Source organism: Dryobates pubescens, chromosome 28, assembly GCF_014839835.1.
Source record: "Dryobates pubescens isolate bDryPub1 chromosome 28, bDryPub1.pri, whole genome shotgun sequence".
Taxonomy (NCBI): domain Eukaryota; kingdom Metazoa; phylum Chordata; class Aves; order Piciformes; family Picidae; genus Dryobates; species Dryobates pubescens.
This window is the reverse complement of record NC_071639.1, coordinates 6,106,943-6,125,932: the sequence shown is the minus strand read 5'-3', so window position 1 is coordinate 6,125,932 and position 18,990 is coordinate 6,106,943. Positions and strand designations below refer to the sequence as shown.

At 46.3% G+C, this 18,990-nt stretch overlaps 1 protein-coding gene across 1 annotated transcript; it reads left to right on the top strand.

Moving 5' to 3' along the window:
• Positions 1-477: 477 nt before the first annotated feature.
• Positions 478-18,240, top strand: HSF2 (heat shock transcription factor 2). The gene is made up of 13 exons (XM_054174072.1): positions 478-657; positions 4,006-4,114; positions 4,311-4,438; positions 5,203-5,327; positions 5,729-5,804; positions 9,506-9,567; positions 9,667-9,751; positions 10,568-10,734; positions 13,897-14,166; positions 14,737-14,842; positions 16,245-16,298; positions 16,865-16,949; positions 17,298-18,240. The coding sequence occupies exons 1-13, from the start codon at positions 520-522 to the stop codon at positions 17,585-17,587; spliced, it is 1,695 nt and encodes a 564-aa protein (XP_054030047.1). The 5' UTR covers positions 478-519; the 3' UTR covers positions 17,588-18,240.
• Positions 18,241-18,990: the final 750 nt, after the last annotated feature.

The window sequence follows — 18,990 nt, the reverse complement described above, 5'->3', positions numbered from 1 at the left end:
CACCAGTGAAGTCATCGCCCCCGGAAGTGTTAAAAAAAACGTGTAGACATAGCACTTCGGAACACGGTTTAGTGGACCCGGTGGTGTTAATTCGACTGCTGGACTCCACATCCACAGAACGGTCCCACCACCGAACTGACGCCGTCCGACCAACCCCCTCTTCGCCTTCAGGAGGTGGCCAGGGGCGGGGCCGGGTCCCGGGTATGTCCCCGCCCCCAGGGCAGAGCCGCATCCTCATTGGCTCCGACCTCCCCCGCACGAGCAGGGCGTGCCCGCTGCCACTTCCCTCGCCACGGGCGCGCGCTGTTGTGACACGTGAGGGCGGTGCACGTGGGGCCGTTACGTAAGGCGCAGGGGAAAGGGGCAGGCCGAGTACACACGCACGCGTATTAGGGTGGCGCGCAGGCGCTGTGCGGGCACTACGCAGGCGCGTTCAGGAGGGGCGGGGGAAAGGCCGGGCTCGGTTCTCCTCCCCCTGCGCCCCTCCCCCGGCCAGACGGCGGAGGCTCCTGAGCGACAATGAAGCAGCAACAGCAGCCGCAAACCCCCCAGCCCCAGCCGCCGCCCTCCGCCAGCGCGGGGGTCCCGGCCTTCCTCAGCAAGTTGTGGGCGCTGGTGAGCGAGGCACCCAACAACCGGCTCATCACCTGGAGCCAGGTGCGTCCGTAGGGCGGTGGAAGATGTTCCGTTTCCCACCCGCTTTGCACTTCCATTGGCGGCACCAGGCAGCCTCTGCCACGCCTGAAGAGAACCCTGGGCCTGTTAGGGGAGGGCAGGCCGGTGGGCCTTCCTCGGGGTCTGCGGGAGGTGAAGGCGGCTGGGGAGGGCGGGAATCCCGCGCACGGCCACTTGGCTTGGTCAGGCTCCCCTCAGCCGGCCCCGAGAAGCGTCTCCTGCCGCTGTCGAGCAGCTGGGGTTGGGGGCAGCCGTTTGCCTGTCCCGAATGGCCAGGCTGGGGGCTTCCCCGGGGGGGGCTGGATCCCCCTGAGCTCTGAGGAAAGGGCTGGGATGCAGGAACGGTCGGGGTTTTGGGTGCGCTGACACGCGGTTATTCCTACGGGCAGCGCGGAGCCGCGGCGCGTTTTGCCACCGCAGGCTGGCGAGTTCGTGGACGGGGCGGGGGGAACCGGGGGCAGCGTGACAGCGTCCTGCTCTGGGCTGAAAGACGATGGAGAAATTAGGGTGTTTGGCGTCTCCTGGTCGCCGAACAAACCGCACCGCCCTTTCCCCGTGTGGCACTGATCTAGGCCTAGCGGCGCTCATCGCGGGCCGGGCCGGGCGCCTGGGGCTGCCCGCGGGGGCGGCGAGGCCCGTGCTGGCGGGAGCCCCGGGCACGTGGGACCGACAAGTGTCGCGCTCGGGTGGCGTCATCCCTGTGTCGTGTCCACCTGCTGGGGCGGCACTCCCCCCGAGCACCCACCGCCATCCCGGGCTTATGCAGAGGCGGCTGTCCTGGGGGCGGTGTGAAGGGGGTGGGTTACGGGCACCCCTGGAGAAAGTGCAGCTGGGCACCTGGCAGCAGTGACAGGGCACGACGACACGCCTCTGCTTGCTTCAGTAATTGAAGCCCCTGTCCTGAGAGCTGCGGGTTCAACGTGCCTAGTGGCCATATTGATAGACATTTATGCTGCCTTTTTTTAACAAGATGGAAAAGCTGTGTTGGCTGGCCCTTTATCTGGAGTTCTGTCCAGATGCCGGCTGTTGTAGTGATGAATCTTCGTTTTCAGACCACAGAGTTTGTAAGCATCTTAAAGCATTGGAAGGCAGGAGGTAACCATCTTCTTGCAATGTAATGAAGTGTTGGCAAGTTGGCTGCAGCATCCTTAACCTTTGGGATGAATGCCAAGCACATTTATTAATAACTTCCTTTTTAACTCTGTATCCTAGAAGATTTTCAAATAGCATGTATTAAAAGTGCTGTTCCTAAGCTGTACCATCATCTTCAAGGGGTGTTGAGATGGCAGCTCTCAGCTGAGTATTTTAAATGCTCAAGCAGTGATAAAATGTCTTGTTAAACGTTTTGCTGATAATGAGTTACCAGGAGCTTCAGCCAGAACTTTCTGAAGAAGTAAACAGGTAGACTGGGTAGATTACAGCAGCTTTTCCTCCTCTTGTTGGTTGTTTTTTCTGTAAGAGCCGTACTAATGGCTACATGAAGATGAATGGCTACATGTTGTCTAGCTTCAGAAGGGCCACCTGGCACTCTAATGGAAACTTTCCAAATTCATTGCTTGTGTTTATCTCTAGTAAGCACACCAAGGCTTAAGCGTCCTTGTATTTACTTAATTAAAAATAAAGATTAATTGTTTCAGATTCTTCTGCAAGGCCGTTTGTGGGAGGAAGATCCACAAATCACAGCTGATGTTGTTGGCATCCAGCAGCTCGTGGGGGAGGAAGGTTTTAGGATCTCTTGGTGGACAAGTGATGCCACGTTTTTTGAGTGTGCTGTGTCAACATGGGCACAGAAAGCGTACCAAACATAACAGGGAACAAAGAGTACAGTTACTGTAGAATTTCACTTTTCTCCTGTTCTTACACTGTAAGGGTAAACGCCATCTGAAACTGAGCAGCCAAGTTTTGTCTCTCTGTGTACACATCTGTGTCATCCATGGAAACCCAGACAAAGAGGACTAGGTGAAGTACTTGGAAGAGCACTGTGTGCTGCAGTCAGTAACTCTAGGGCTCGAAAGAGGCGTTTAGCTCTGTAGTAATGCGTCACTGAGTTCAGGTCAGGTCTGCAAGGTGGCACAGCTTTGCTGTAACTGAGCATTAGGACAAGAAGAATTAGCAGGTATGTTTCACAGATATTTCTGTGCTAGGCCTGAACAACATCAAAGTGACAGTAAATGAAGTGCTGCCTGAAAGCTGTCTGTTAGCATCACAGGTCACTATAGTGCCACTTGTTTAAGTACCTTCAGCTGATGAGCTTCATTAATGCATTGGCTAAAATAGGCTATTACTGCCCTTTGCATTTCCTTTCCCTGATGGCTCATCGGTGGAGTTAAGTAGGCATTACTGGGAAGTTTTCATCTTCTATCCTTCCTCTCAGTCTTAAGCTCCTAACTCATCCCAAGGGAAGCCATTTATGAATCCTGTTTCTGACGGTCCTTGCTGGTTTGTTAGAAACAAGCTCTTGGGCAGGCATCTCCACATGTTCTTACAGCTGGTTCTTCAAACCTCTTGGCATCATAGAGCTGCTGGCATTTGGAGGAAGAAACACGTGTGACTTTTTGAAACTAAAGGGCTTCTAAGGAACTGCAGTATCAGTGTTGGCATTTGCAATAATGATAGGCTGCTTCTTAAATATGGGGTGAGAGTACTGTGGATGTGCAGAAAAAACCTAAACCATTTTGAAGTATCTAATTTAGATTCTGGCAATTTTTTGTCCTGTAGTTAATGAAGCAGAGTTGCTGAAGAACAAAGAGCTGAGCCTTCTGGTTTAGTCAGAGCCTGTGGACAAAATAAAAGATCAGTCATCCCTCACAATCGGTATCATGGGAGGTGGGAGATATCTTGAGTGTTTACTGTTCTGGTAGCTCCAAAACCTGGTGGATACCCTCAGCTATTGGACAACTGTATCCACTCTACAGGTCTTATCACACTAAAAAGCTTTAATACTGGAAAGCAGAAGGGACTCTTAGCTGGTTGTTGGGTTTTTTTTCCCTTTCACAGTCTGTTTTCGATTCCTTCCTAAGCTTTTGAAGCTACATTGGCCTGTAGCGAAGCAGTAGTAGTTGTTGGCAACCAGTTAATTAATTTCTTGAGGAAGCAATGACTTAGAGAGGTGTTCCCCTTCAGATATGGATAGCAATGTAAATTGATAGTACTCCGTTGCTTTGCAACAGCAGGGTTTGCACAGGTTTTGTTGTGGAAAATACTAGGCAAGGGGATCGGTTACTACTGCATGCACAAAGGAAACATTCCAATCTGGTGATTAATTCTAAAAGCCCAGCATGTTTTCTCCCGTGGTCGTTAAGTACCTTAAATGTGTCTCTCTCCTTTTAGAATGGCCGGAGTTTCTTGGTGCTGGATGAACAGACATTTGCAAAAGAAATTCTTCCCAAGTACTTCAAGCACAACAACATGGCAAGCTTTGTCAGACAGCTAAATATGTGTAAGTTTGGGGGGGGTTGTTTTCTAGCATAGTTCGAGGTCCTTTACACTTTCCTTTGAACTGTGGCCCTGTGTTCCCTGCAATTGGGATACTGTCTTACCCTCAAAGCCGAGAGAGATAGTTGGAGCAGCATAGTTTGAATTTCTTACTGTGGCTTTTGAGAGGTCAAGAGTTGTTTCTGTCTCCTTTTTTTAAGATGGCTTCCGTAAAGTTGTCCATGTTGATTCTACGATTGTCAAACTGGAACGGGATGGTCCAGTCGAATTTCAGCACCCTTATTTTAAGCAAGGCCGGGAGGACTTGTTGGAACACATTAAAAGGAAGGTCAGTGAAAATTCTGTCTGGAAAACTTGTGTCAGTTGGAATTAATAGCAAAGTTCATGTTAAGTTGTATTGCAGGGTTATGAGTGTAAATAAGTTCAGAGTTTGAGGAAGCAAACTGTGCTGCTCTCGCATGTACCTTCAGTTGTTTAAAGATGTTGCAGGGGACTTGACTAGGCACCTGCCCTGTTGTCATTGTGAGGGTTCACAGGTGCAGAAATAAATGAGTTATGCAAACAGGATGTTTTGCAAATGGGTATTAGAAGTGCAGAGCATGCTTTGACTTCATCAGTAATAGAACAGTCTGCTTTATTTTTGTGTAGCTTGTTTCAGAACAAACTTTCTGCAAGCATTACATTTTCTGTTGAAGGGGGCAAACGTAGAAACGTTTGTTACGCTGCTGAATGATTCTGAAATGTGCTCTGCTGCTCCTGTGAGTTAGGTGAATATAGATACCAAGTAGAAATACAGTAACTTAAACGGTTCACAGGGATGTACTCAACACTGTGAAGCTGTTAGGATGAAGTAGAACACTTAGAGTGCCTGAAGAATCTAAATGGGCACAAACGTTTGTCAGAACTAAAGCTAAATGTGGTGACAGCAGCAGGAAGACTTTTCCCTATGTCTCTTATTTAATGCTTGGTTTATTATTAACTTTAATGCAGAGTTTATCAACACCAGGGGAAAATACACTTGATCAGCAACAGAAAATAATAGCTTATAATGAATAAAGGTAAATGTTCTTTCTGGATTTTGTTCTTTTTAAGGTTTCTTCTTCAAAACCTGAAGAGAACAAGATACGTCAGGAAGATCTCTCCAAAATAATAAGTAGTGCTCAAAAGGTGCAGATTAAACAAGAGACTTTTGAATCTCACTTGTCTGCTTTGAAGAGGTAAGTTGCTCCCTCAGCAGATGATACCTAAAATTGAGTAATTCTGATAAGATACTGGACAAAGACCTACTTCCAGGTGTCTCTGGATTGCTTTTTGCCTAACTTTACGTACTGCTGTAGGGAAATATATTTCAGTAAGAGAATTGCATCACAAATTGAATATTCTCATGGCTAAATGTAACAAATGATGCTGGTGTTTGAAGAACTGTCCAGTAGTGGATCTCCATTTTGCAATTACCTGCCAAGTCTGTCACCTCTGACTTCCCCCTCCCCCTTCCCTTGGTATAAAAACGCATTGCAAAGAGCCTTAATGAAGCCAGCTGATCTTCAACACAAATGATGAGCGTAGAGGTTTTAAAACTTAGTTTTAATATGACTTTGAATTCATCCTTTTCAAACAGGGAGAATGAATCCCTTTGGAGGGAAGTGGCAGAACTGAGAGCAAAACACTTGCAACAACAGCAGGTTATTCGGAAGGTAAGGCTTCATTCAAGTGTTGTAGATAAATGAGTGTCTGTGAATTAGGAATACTGTGCCATGTGTTGCCTTTCTTTGCCCTCACTTTTTTTTTGCAGTGTGAAATGTTTTTTCAGTACAAAAAAACCCTGACAGGGTGGTGTATAGTGAATAAATCCTTGTGAAACATCTATCCAGTGTCTTTCACTGCACAAGCAAAAGACCAACTCTTGAAAAGCTTTTCAAAGTCAAATAATATCAAAGTCAAATAATATCAAAGTCAATAATATCAAAGTCAATAATATCATAAATCATTCCTTAAGATACCCTTTTCCCATCCTTTTTTATTACTTATGGAATCAGATGCAGTGGGCACTAGTGGCCTCCCTACTCTAGTCATGGGGTCTGTGGTGACAGGTTGGACTCGATGATCTTTGAGGTCCCTTCCAACCTTAGTGATACTGAACTGATACTGAACTGATACTGATTACTAATATTCTGTGTGGGATGATCTCAGGAGAAACATCTCACCGCAGGAATTACAAGGTTCTATATTGGAAATCTACTGCTGTCCCACTACTGTCTGCAACTACCTGAAGGGAGGTTGTAGCCAGGTGGGGCTTGGTCTCTTCTCCCAGGCAACCAGCACCAGAACAAGAAGACACAGTCTCAAGCTGCACCAGGGGAGGTTTAGGCTGAATGTCAGGAAGAAGTTCTTCATAGAAAGAGTGATTGGCCATTGGAATGTGCTGCCCAGGGAGGTGGTGGAGTCACCATCACTGGAGGTGTTTAGGAAGAGACTGAATGGGGTGCTTGGTGCCATGGTTTAGTTGATTAGGTAGTGTTGGATGATAGGTTGGACTCGATGATATCAAAGCTCTTTTCCAACCTGGTTAATTCTATTCTACTGCTAATGGTATATTTCTGAAATTATTAGAATAGATTATTGAGTGGAACCCATTAATAAAATGTTAGCTTACCTTAGTTTAGCAGATTTCTGATCTACAAAAATTGATGCAGAGCTTTTATGGATTTGTGTTTAACATACCAGAATTAGCAACACTGAAAGCAGCCTTGTAGCAAAGACTTGCTGGTGTTTGGTGTGTTTTCAGTTTGTTCAAGCCAGATACATACACTTAATCCTTAAGTTTAAAACATAAAGGAAGAAAGCTTAACATTTCAGAAGGGAAGACAGCTGATTATTACTGATAAGTGGTACATGTAATTGTTTCCTGAGTCTGTGTAATGGGTTGGGGCAGGTCCCCCCCCCACCACAGGCAGAAATAACGACTCAGGCAAACGGATTGCAAAAGTGATGAAAGTTTAAATAGAAAGCAGTGAATGTTACAGAAAACCCAAAGCGCAGTGACAAAGAAAGATCCCATCCCCACCTGAGGGTGCATGCAAAACCCCCAGGGCTCCTTCTTCCCCCTCCCTCTGCTGGGCTAGTCTCAGCTGGCCAGGCCTGAGACTGCCCGTCCCCCTGTGGCCTTGGGCCTAATCAGGCCCATGGCCGGGAGATCTCTCCCCCAGTTACCAAGTCTCGGAGAGGGAAGGAAAGAGGAAGTGCCAGACTCCGCACTGGATCTTATAGTGGTGCAAAGAATTATGGTAGGAAATACACAATTTCCTGTGTCCATCCCTCTGGGCTGGACTTCTGGACACAGGAAGTGAATGCACCAGGGGGGCACCCAGCTCAAACTACAACATGCCACCCCTGTATTTCATACCATAATCCTTGCACCCAAACACATCATCAGATCAGAAAACTTCTGATGACATGTCCGGCGAAGTCCATATCTTCATCTGGGCGTCCACCCAAACAGTCTCTCATTCAGGCTCAAGCATCAGTCCATTCCAGTTGTTCTTCCTCATGTGATGGAACCTCCCAGCGACGCAGTCCTTCTCCTGCAGCGTGAATTCCTTGTGGACTCCTTGGGACATCCTGGTCACCTAGAAATACCTCACAACTTCTCAGCCAAGCCTTTGCTCTCCTATTCAGCGGCAAATTCTCCACCCCTGGGGCAGGCCAGTCGGAACAATCCGGCTCCACGACTGCCTTTTTCAATCCATCCAGGGTGCCGCAGCCAACCGCTTTCACGCGGACCAAAGCTACACGGATGCATGTCAGAGGCACTCCGCACCCCCCGGCTGGGCGCTCGCGTACCGAGGCAGGACAGCATCCGGCTGCACAACCTCCACCCCCGGAAGAGGGAGGAGCTGCGCCACAGCCCACTGAAGAAGCAGGGAGGCGGAGCCAGGTGCTCGGCGCCATTTTCGGAACACGTCCGAAAACACCAGGGAAAGATTTACAGCTGCCGCCGCCGCCTGAACGCAGCCCGGCTCGGGCGGTGCCGCCGCCGCCGCTTGAACGCGGCTCGGTTCGGCCCCCGCCGTCTCTGTCGCCGCGATGCAGAGTCCGAGTCACCTCCAGCAGTCGCTTGCCCGCTCGCCGCGGGTGTCCGCTCCCCACAGCGGCCGCGGGCCGACCACGCTCTGCTTGCCGCTGCCCCTCCTCCGCTCCCTGCCGCTCCGCAGAGAACGAGGAGAAGGCAGGTCTCGCCTTCTTAGGCTACTAGAGCACTCTTAAGCTACCCTGGGCAGAAAGTCACAGAAAGAACCACCCCTCGCTGTTCCCAAACAACAGGAGGGAATTCCATGCCATCAGCTACGCACCAGCTATCCTTCTGCAGTCCACAGGAGTTCACACAGTCGCCCCGGTAACACAAAACCTGAGCCCCAACTTTCCAAACCCAAACCGACGCCCAGAACTAAATTTAAACTCTCCATCTTTTGCAATCCGAGCTGCAGTTGGCCCCACGTTGGGCGCCAAAAAATGTAATGGGTTGGGGCAGGTCCCCCCCCCACCACAGGCAGAAATAACGACTCAGGCAAACGGATTGCAAAAGTGATGAAAGTTTAAATAGAAAGCAGTGAATGTTACAGAAAACCCAAAGCGCAGTGACAAAGAAAGATCCCATCCCCACCTGAGGGTGCATGCAAAACCCCCAGGGCTCCTTCTTCCCCCTCCCTCTGCTGGGCTAGTCTCAGCTGGCCAGGCCTGAGACTGCCCGTCCCCCTGTGGCCTTGGGCCTAATCAGGCCCATGGCCGGGAGATCTCTCCCCCAGTTACCAAGTCTCGGAGAGGGAAGGAAAGAGGAAGTGCCAGACTCCGCACTGGATCTTATAGTGGTGCAAAGAATTATGGTAGGAAATACACAATTTCCTGTGTCCATCCCTCTGGGCTGGACTTCTGGACACAGGAAGTGAATGCACCAGGGGGGCACCCAGCTCAAACTACAACAGTCTGTCAAATACGCCTTTCACCAGAACCAGTATTTACTGCTTACATACACAGCTGACATCCCTGTGTGCATTCTGTCATTGCTTATTGGAAATCTTCTGATAGTTCCAGTTTCTGAATGGGTTTTTTTTGGTGCTGTATGATGTAGTGTTAAGATCTACTTCTATCCCCTGCTATGTACAAAGCCTTTCTTAGACAACTGAGCAGCTCTGTTCTTCTTAACATTATCATCAGGGTGTTGTATTCTACCACCATTTTTTACTTTTCTCCCCAGCTCTGTTATGGGAGTAACTGCACAAAAATGTGTTCTGCTGTTCATGTGTAGATGTTATCATTGAAATGTTCTGTTACAAGGTATTTTGATAGTCTGGAAGAATCAGCTGCAGAGCACCTATCAATACTGTTCTTTTTCTTGCAGATTGTACAATTTATTGTTACCTTGGTGCGCAACAACCAACTAGTGAGCCTGAAACGCAAGAGGTAAATATGCAGGCCAGTCAGTGTGCTAACAAGTGTTGCTGGCTAAAACCAAAGAATCAGGTTTGAGATGGGTTTCTTCCTTTGCTCTTTGTGGTTTAGGCCTCTCCTCCTGAACACTAATGGACCTACAAAGTCGAATGTATTTCAGAAAATTGTGAAAGAACCGGCTGACAATAATCACCATGTAAGTTTGGTTTTATGCATGCTTTGTTATGATGAATAAAGGAGTGGAGGGGGCAGGCAGATCAGGTAGCTTGTCATATGACCAATAAAACCAGCTGTGTACTGAGAGCTATCAAATTTTAAAGTGATAATGCTATGTTGTATTTCCTTTGGAAGAGAAGTGTGTTTATATTCACCGCTCACTTTGTAATACAGCATGTGTAAGGCAGTTACTTGTGTATTAAATACAGCCTGGTGTGATCCTACTGAGAGCAACTTGCTTTGAATGATAGTGCTGCTAGAAATAGGGTATGTATATTAGGTTATCTCTGGGAGTTAGGCACTCCTGGCCCCACCCAGGGACAAGAATCCAGCGTGTTGCTCTTCAGGGCAGCATCCAACCCAGCAAAATCACATCAAGCTCCTGTGCCACTGAACCTGTCATGCCATTGAGTTATTTTCTGCTGCCCAAATAATGGTTGGTGTGGAGATTATTAGATCGAGTGCACTAGAATTAATGGCTTTGTTACAAAGTACTATTGAAGTGGCAGTCACTGCTACAATATTTTTAGTTCTTGTGTATTCCTGTTGTCATGGTGGTTTTGTTGCTTTTGCTGACTGTGCTAGTATATTTTTATTTCTATGCCTGTAGTATTTGCCAAATACTTTTCTTCTATGGCTGTTATTTTCCAGGTTGTTCATTTACTTGTATGGCTTTTCTATTAAATATAATCTGAGTTCACACTGCTAGAACTGAAACATTAAGATAGAGCTAGAACTGCGAGAATGCTGAAGCTCATTGTCATGCTGTCCCCTGACTCTTTACAATGATTCTCAGGTACCTCTCAACAGAAATGAGGGCTTAAAGCAAAGGGAACAGATTTCAGATGACATCATAATTTATGATGTCACTGAGGACGTGGGTAATGAAGAAAACCCCATGGGCGATGAAGAAAGTCTTCCTGTTACACCAGAAGCAAGTGAAGATACTTCAGATTCTTCCAAGTAAGAAGTCACTAGAATATATAGAGAGATAACTGGCTTTCAGTGCTGTATAAAATATAGCAGTGCAGATGTTTTAGGTGTTTGGTTCTTGTCAGAACAATTCAATGCTCCTTCACATACAAAAACTATGAATTCATGCTAGGTTCTGATTTATTGACTTCTGGATTTGTTCCCAATAGTCAATTTTCTGTGGAGTTTTGATCTTGAGGATAGAACTAGTGAGAATCAGTGTTATGGCACTGTTGCTAAATATACTCTGTTCAAAGAGAGAGTGACTGGTGCCATCTTAGTTTTGGATGCAAATAGTGTCATGGAGCATGATCAGACTGGGATGTCTGTCCAATGGAACTAACACCATGCAGCCACCCTAAGCTTTAGGGATGATGACCCAAAATGCACACTTAGTCACTCACCCATAAAGGCAAGGGCTCTCAGTCTCAAGGAGCTACTTTGGGCTGACCCCTGATGCGAGGGGAGAGTCCCCAGCTGCACATCTGCTGCTCCCAGGAGGCGTGGTTTCATTTGCCCTCCAGCAAGGTTCCAGCTGGTCTGTGGTCATACATGGTCAATGGTCTAGAAATGTTCCTTGGCTGAGAGCCTCATCTGCCAACCAAAGGGCCTTGCCTTTCCTGTCCCTCAGCCAGCTGGATGGCTTTTCCCCCAGTCTGCTTCTAGTTTTAACATTTTCCTTTCAGTGGTTGGGAAGTTTCCATCTTTGAGGCAGGTGCAGCAGCCACACAGACTGCTCCATACTCACAGCCACATGACCAATCTCCTTGGAGTGGTGGTACCTACCTCAGCAGTCTTGGTGAGTTTTGATGCTCACTGTAGATCTTAATTCCTTAATTATTCTGCTTACATTGGGATATCTGATTGCTGTTGCACTCTTAATACAGCTTATGACAACATATAAACCAAAGCAATCATCACTATAACTATTAGTAAAGACTGGAGGATGCTAACTGGTCATTTGGGCAGAGAAAACCCAGACCTATCAAAACTTACCTCAACCAACAAGTTCCTAGTGCAGCTTCAGAGTCCCTTGCTACTTTCATTATTTTGTTGATCTAATCCTGAAGTAGCACTGACACCTTTGAAACATGGTTACAGCATTTGCTTATCACCAGGTGAAAGACTCCACATACCTCTTTCTCCTTCAATAATAGCAAATCCAGTGCATATTGTACACAGTGATTCCTAACTCATCAGCTTGCTGTCTTTAGAAGACTAATTTGGGCCCTTGTATCAATTAAGAATTCTAAACTAATCACCTCACACCCACAGGGATAAGTATTTAAGATTCCTTGTCAATGGGCCAGTGGCAGGAACCAGGGGAAGTGGGTGCCTGGACCCCAAACCATAACCACCCCTTCTACCTTCCCACTTTTCCCCTCTAGGAATTGCAACCAGGGAAATCCCACAAACTAAACTACCAGTTTGTGTGTTTGTCAAAGGAACTAACCCCATGCAGCCAACTGAAAAAGCTTTAGGGGTGGTGACCCACAATGTACAATCACTCACCTAATAAATCAAGGGCTCTCAGCCTTGAGGAGTTGCTTTTCTAGGGGAGAGTCCTCAAGGTCCTGCTGCTGGGAAGAGGACTGGTTCTACTTGCTCTCCAAGAGGGCCCTGATTATACCTTAGTCAGATCTGTGATCATACATAGTCAGTGGCCTAGAAACCTTTCACTGGCTGAGGGCCTTGTCTGTCAAGTGCAAGGCCTTGCCTTTCCTGTCTCTCTGCCCAGGTGTATACTCACACACTCCTCAGCCCAGACTGAGGCTCTGAGTTTATCTCCTTTCAGCAACTTGAAAAGTTTTGGCCTATGTTGGAGCAAATGCCACAAATGCAGACAAGGACTTGCCTTCTTTTTACAGGTGTTTAGAGAGAATAATCTGCATGTGTTGGTGTGGTCTTAGAACTTCATTAACCACTTAGTTTCAGGGTTTTTTTCAGTCCCAAGTGTGGTATGTTCCTTCCTGTCTGTACTATAGAAGCAGTTCATCTTTCAGCTGTGAGCAATTAAAACTTGGTCTGGGGACTGAGATGCAGCTCTTCTGAAATACAGTGTATTGGTAGGCACTGTATTGTGCCTGGAACAAATACATATTTCTACTTACACATGAGCTAGTACCATTGCTCTGGTTCAGCTGATGCCTGGGAATGTATTCTCTGTTAAAAAAGCTTCTCAAATATAAGGCTGTGAGAGTGAACCAACACCAAAGCTAAGGGTTAAGGAAATCAGAATATGAATGAAAGCAAATTCTGGAGAACAGGTCTTACAAGGAGTGGCTGAGGGAGTGAGGTTGTTTGTTTAGTCTGGAGAAAAGAAGGCTGAGGGCAGACCTTGCTCTCTACAACTACTTGAAAGAAAGTTGAAGCCAGGTGAATGTCAGAGTCTTCTCAGTAGTAACAAGTGATAGGACAAGAGGAAATGGCCTCAGGTTTCACCAGGGGAGGTTTAGGTTGGATATTAGAAGATGCATCACTGAAAGGGTTCTCAAAGACTGGAACAGGCTCCCCAGGTTGGTGGCTGAATCCCCATCTCTGGAGGTGTTTCAGAGAGGCAGAGATGTGATGCTGAGGGATGTGGTTTAGCTGCAGCCTTGGTAGAGTTCGAGAACAGTTGGACTGGGTGATCTTAGAAGTCTTTTCCAACAGAAACAATTCTATGATTCTAAATTATCTGAGACTCGCTGGTTTTTAGGCTGCCTTCCTGCTAAACATAACAAAGTAAATTAACTACAGCACTATCCACTGAGATCTCTTATGTTGCAGATGCTCCAGAGATGATTCTGTTCAACCGGAAATATACTAAATATATATTGGTGATTTAGTTTCATGGCCTCATACACTCTGGCACACTTGATACATACTTTCCATTCATGGGTGAGCTTACAGTTGTAGTGCAAGGAAGAGCAGCGTTCCTATGGCTTTTTTGTAGCTGTTGGGTACTGGCACAAGTGTCTGCCAGCTGAGCTGCTTTCATTTATGGAGCACTGCAGCACTGTATCAATGGAAATAGAGAAACTTCCCTACTGCTTTAAGGCAGTCTATATGTTTCCTTACTCTTTGAGCTTGACTAACATCAGAAGTAACTAAACCTGTGGAATAGTGCCAATTTCAGTGAGTGCATGAAGTGCTTTGTTTCTCTCATTACAGCTGTAGCCGTTCTCCTGATATTGTAATTGTGGAAGATGATAATGAGGAAGAGGATGCCCCTGTAATTCAGGGGGATAGAAGCACTGAATCCATTGCTGTGCCAGCTCATGATCCCCTCAGCCCTGCCAGTGACAGCGCAAGCCCACTCATGTCAAGTGCTGTGCAGCTGAACAACCAGTCAACTTTAACTGCAGAAGATCCAGTGTCAATGATGGATTCCATACTCAATGAGAACGGAGTCATTTCACAGAATATCAATCTCCTTGGAAAGTGAGTAGCCTGGCCTTTGGCGGCTTTTAAGTATTAGAACTGATTGACTGAAGTAGAAAGAGCTGAGTAGCGGTTTCTGTTGAGAACTGTAAATTGATAGGTCACTTTTATTCTAGTCAGCTTCTGAAGATCCTTCCATTTTAAGTATTTTAAGAGGAGACCTCTGACTTTCCTGGTGAAGTGAGATGAGTGCATTATCTGACAGTGTGACGTTCTGAATTTCACTGTCTCAACTGTCAGGATTTATCTGCTACCTCTTGTAGGTAGATGGGGCTCACTAAGGCTACCTGGGTGCAAGAATCACACCTCTGTTAGTGTCATGTCATAGCATTACATGGATGTAGTCACTGTTTTGGAGCACTTGGCTGCTTTACTGGGGTTCTCTAAAGATGCCCACAGTTATCTTTTTTTGTTGTTGTTTTTCCAGAGGTGGTTTCTAATGAAGGACTTCATCCTGGTTCTGGTGAAGATCTTTTTTAGATGCATGTAATAAAGCTGTGTAAAGCTGAACTGTGGATTTCTCTTTCATCTTTTAAGATACATGGCATTAAAGTATTATTTGTCTTCTAGGGTTGAACTTCTGGATTATCTTGACAGCATTGACTGCAGCTTAGAGGACTTCCAAGCTATGTTATCAGGACGACAGTTCAGCATAGATCCAGATCTCCTGGTCGATGTAATTTTCACTGTTTAAGTGTTTTGGTAACACTGCAGACAGTCCTGGTTACTTTGGTTGCTTTATACACCTTGGATATTTTTGTTTTGCCTTTCTTCCCTTTAAAAGAGAAAGTATTTATAAATACTTGTGACTGTGTGTTTCTGGGCACTGGTGTAATTCTCAGTGCCATACCAGTGCTTAAGTGTTGTGCTGAAGAGTAGCTGTCTTAATGAAATCATAAACTCAGACACCAATTAGTTTAATGCTTATGCTTCGAAAAGAGCCCAGCACATTATCTGTGGTCTTCTCAGTGAAATGGGGTTAAAAATGCTCTTGGTACTCACTTTGCAAGTTTCTCTGCCATCTCAGGTTAGTTCTTAGGAGGATGTATATAATCTCAATTTCCTTTCAGATGTATGTCAAATAAAATGGTCTGGACAGGGCTGGAAGGGACCCATGCATGTAATCTAGTCCAGCCCCTTTGCTCAAAGCAGGGATGCTGTGAGGGTTAGCTCATGTTGCTCAGGATGTTAAGTCAAACTCTGAAGTCTCCAAAGGTGGGATATTCCACAGCCTCTCAGGTGCCTGTTCCAGTGCTTCACCCTTTGTAAAGAATTTCCTTGCACTGGTCACAGGTTTCCATGCTGCAGCTTGTAGCTCTTGCCTCTTGTGTTTTATCCACCTCTGTGGTGTTTGTCTTCTATATGACTGCTCTTTAAAAGCAATGGAAGAGTGGTTACCCTCGCCTTCCAGACAGGGTCACACAAGGTCCCTCAGTCTCCTGTATGTCATAAGCCCCCAAGCATCTGTGGCCCTCCAGACTCACTCCAGTTTCAAAACTCTTGTCCTGGGAGGCCTAAAACTACACACTGAGTGGCCTCAGGCGCTGTGCGGAGTGAAAGAAGTGCTTGCAGTGACCTCCTGGCTGTGCCATGCCTGGAGCTGAGCAAACCTCCCTGGAGCAGGCCCCACTGCTGGCTCATGGTAGGGTGTTGTTAACCACAAATCCCACGTCCCTCTCCAAGGAGCTGCTCCCTGTCCTGGGCCAGTGCATGAGGTCATTGTGTCCTAAGTGCCTCTGGATGTTAAGCTGATGGAGTGAGTGCCTGTTGGCCTCTCCTGCTGTGCTGAGACCTCTTCACAGCAGCTCTGCTCTGCTCTCCCCCTTATTGGTGGCTTCATCCAATTCAGTGTTGCTTGTAAACTTGAATCATGGGACATAAAAGAGTTATTTCCCTTGTTACTGAGATTCATGAACCTTCTCCAAACCTGGTGGTTGTTTTTTTCACACCTGTAAATAAACTGGTCCTGATAGAGTAAAACCATCAGGGACTCTTCTCACATGTGCAGATAGGATGTTCTTGTGTTCTTAACAGCAGCATCCAGATCTCTAAACCTTGCTGTGTTTTGTCTTGTTCAGCTATTTACAAGCTCCGTGCAGGTGAATCCCACAGATCATATTGCTAATACCAAAGTAAGTCCATTGCTCAGTGTGCACAGTAGTGACAGATCTAAACTCTGTGTTAATCCTTGACTACTGCTATGACAGCACTGTTTTCATGCTCTGGCTTTGAAGGCTTCCATAAGAGTAGGAAGGCTGTGGCTAAATTCATCCCTTTTGTTGGGTTTTAAGCAGAAAAGGGACAAGCACACTAACTGATGATGTCCTTTAGAACTTCCTGTTACCTTGTGGCTGTGATTGTGCCAGTCACTTCACTTCTGTATCCTCTAAGATTTTACTCTTTGCAGACCTGGCACATACTTCATCAGGATGGTCTTGTGGGAAAAGAAACACAAGGATAAGCAAGCAAAGCAAACCTGTAGCTCTTTGAACATGTCTTGTTCATTTATGCACATTACTGGTCTCTCCTGCTTGAGCAAGCCTCCGTTTCCATTTCACATGTCCTCAGCCAAGGTCTGTTAGTGTAACTGACACCACTGCATGCCTTTGCAAACTAAACATTTATGCTTTGCCAGTAATTGGTCAGCTGTGTTCTAGTGGCACTGGAGAAGGCTTTAAGATTCTGCTTTTGTTTCCAGATGGAGACAAAGGGAATAGAAACTACAAAGAATAATGCTGGTCCAGAGGCCTCACAGGAAACACAACTTTCCAAGCCCAAATCAGGTTAGTTTTGGTGTTTCATTGAAACAGTTTAACAAGCTTCGTTTTGAAGAATCACCTCAGTTTGCTCCTTGTCTGGTTTTGTGTCATGCTGATGAGCAAAGAGCCAAAACAAAACCCTTGCTCTATTTGCTTTGTAGGGGTTTGGCATTCCACCAGAAACTGATGTGTTTGCAGGGGAATCTGCACGCATTCTGTGATGCAGGAATGTAACAGTTCTTGAATCATGCTTTTCAAACACACATCTAGCATGGCTTTTGTTTAAATTCTGTGTATTGGCCTTTGTGTTTCCCTTCTGCACCTAGAAAAGTGTGTGAGCTGATAAGGTTTGGGGGATTGCTTTTCCTGCAGATAAGCAGCTGATCCAGTACACAGCCTTTCCACTCCTCGCCTTCTTTGATGGGAACCCAGGCTCTGACGTGGAGAGCGGGAGCTCTGCAGGTGGAACCCCTTCCTCTGCTGGCAAAGCCCCAGAAATGGATGAGCTCCTGGAGAGCAGCCTGGACCCTGAGCCCACCCAGAGCAAACTGGTGCGGCTGGAGCCACTGACGGAGGCTGAAGCGAGCGAAGCCACACTGTTCTACCTGTGTGAACTTGCCCCAGCACCCATGGACACAGACATGTCCTTCCTGGATAACTAATGCCATGGGGACTCTGTACATAGTCATGAACTATTTATTTAGGATATTGTTTGGTATCTGAGTTTTTGTAAATCACTGTTTTATGTAACCAGATGATGTGGAATCTCAAGAACCTTTCCTATATTACTTCCTGCAAGCAGTTGTTTCACCTCCTGGTTAGACAGCCAAGCTGGCAACACCAGGCTGCACTGCTGTCAGACCCTTGCTCTTAACACATATCACCAAATATCCAGGTAACCTAACCCTTGTGGATACAACAGGGGTTTGATTGATGGTTTCTTCTAGTTCTGATCTTACATATGATGATGTAAACTACTAGTGTATGGCTAGGGAGCACTGACTTTCTGTATCTTGGGTTGGTTTGGGTGTTTTCCTATTTTTTACATTTTGTTTAACAATCATGAAGCTTTTTGGTTCTTTTTTTTTTTTTTGGGGTGGGGGGACCAGGACCTGATGTAGGCTTTTTTTTTCCCGGCTTCAACTGGGAACAAAGTGCCTGTACCTTGCTAAATCTTGGTTCTGCCTTACTTTCACTTCAGTGGAAGTGCTCACACATAGCACAAACCGGGGAAAAAGTTCTTGACAGCCACCAGGCTCCTCAGCTGCATGAGTACTTTGGACCACCTACTCTGCCAAAATAAATGTTAAGTGTGATACTTAACCAGAGTTGTCCTTCATTCCCTGGACCAGGTAGGTGTGGATTTTAGCAGCCTGTGGTTTTCATGCTTCAGTAGCTGTGCAATGGGGTGTGCACGCATGTTTAGTGGGCAGGAGTTGCCTTGCCTAACCCTCAAGGTTTATTTTATGAGCCTCCAAAACAAGTGGCTAATGCAGCACTGTGGTTTCACAAACAATTGTGTTCTCCTTTGTGGTATTTTTTTTTTTACTGAAACCCATGGCAGAGACCTGTAGTTTTCCTGCCAGGGGGAGAGCTCTACCCCTCCTCAAAAGGTGTTTCCCTGTTGCTTTCACTTAAGCTCCCTGTTAAATGACTTAGCTGTAGTATTGCACAGCTGAATGCCAGATGTTATTGCCACACTGTGTGAAAGTGCAATTGCCACACCTTTAACTCAATCCTCTCAACCCAAGCTCCTGATCAAATACAAACAGCAAGTTAAACTACCTAAAAAGCTTTCTCTCTGCCCTTAAAGGTGTAGAGAGGAAGTGGGAAAAGCTCCCCTAAGATATTCCAGTGAAGGGACTAAGTGGCTGGCAGTAACTTTGTACATGTAAGGAACAACTCTTGTAAGTGCATTCAAAATTACTTTTTTTAAAGGACTAATCTAGCCACTTGTCCAAGGAGCTGAATCCAGAGACAGCTGCCTGTTCATTGTCTGCACTCAGAACTTCTGCTGCCTTACAGCTGGTGTTCAGCTCTTCTACTCTGACTCACAGAAGACAGG

Excerpts from the sequence above, each read along its gene's own strand:
- HSF2 (XM_054174072.1), top strand. The coding sequence starts at position 520 with ATGAAGCAGCAACAGCAGCCGCAAACCCCCCAGCCCCAGCCGCCGCCC. Across the intron at positions 5,328-5,728 it reads CACTTGTCTGCTTTGAAGAG|GGAGAATGAATCCCTTTGGA; the intron begins GTAAGTTGCTCC and ends CTTTTCAAACAG. Across the intron at positions 9,752-10,567 it reads CGGCTGACAATAATCACCAT|GTACCTCTCAACAGAAATGA; the intron begins GTAAGTTTGGTT and ends AATGATTCTCAG.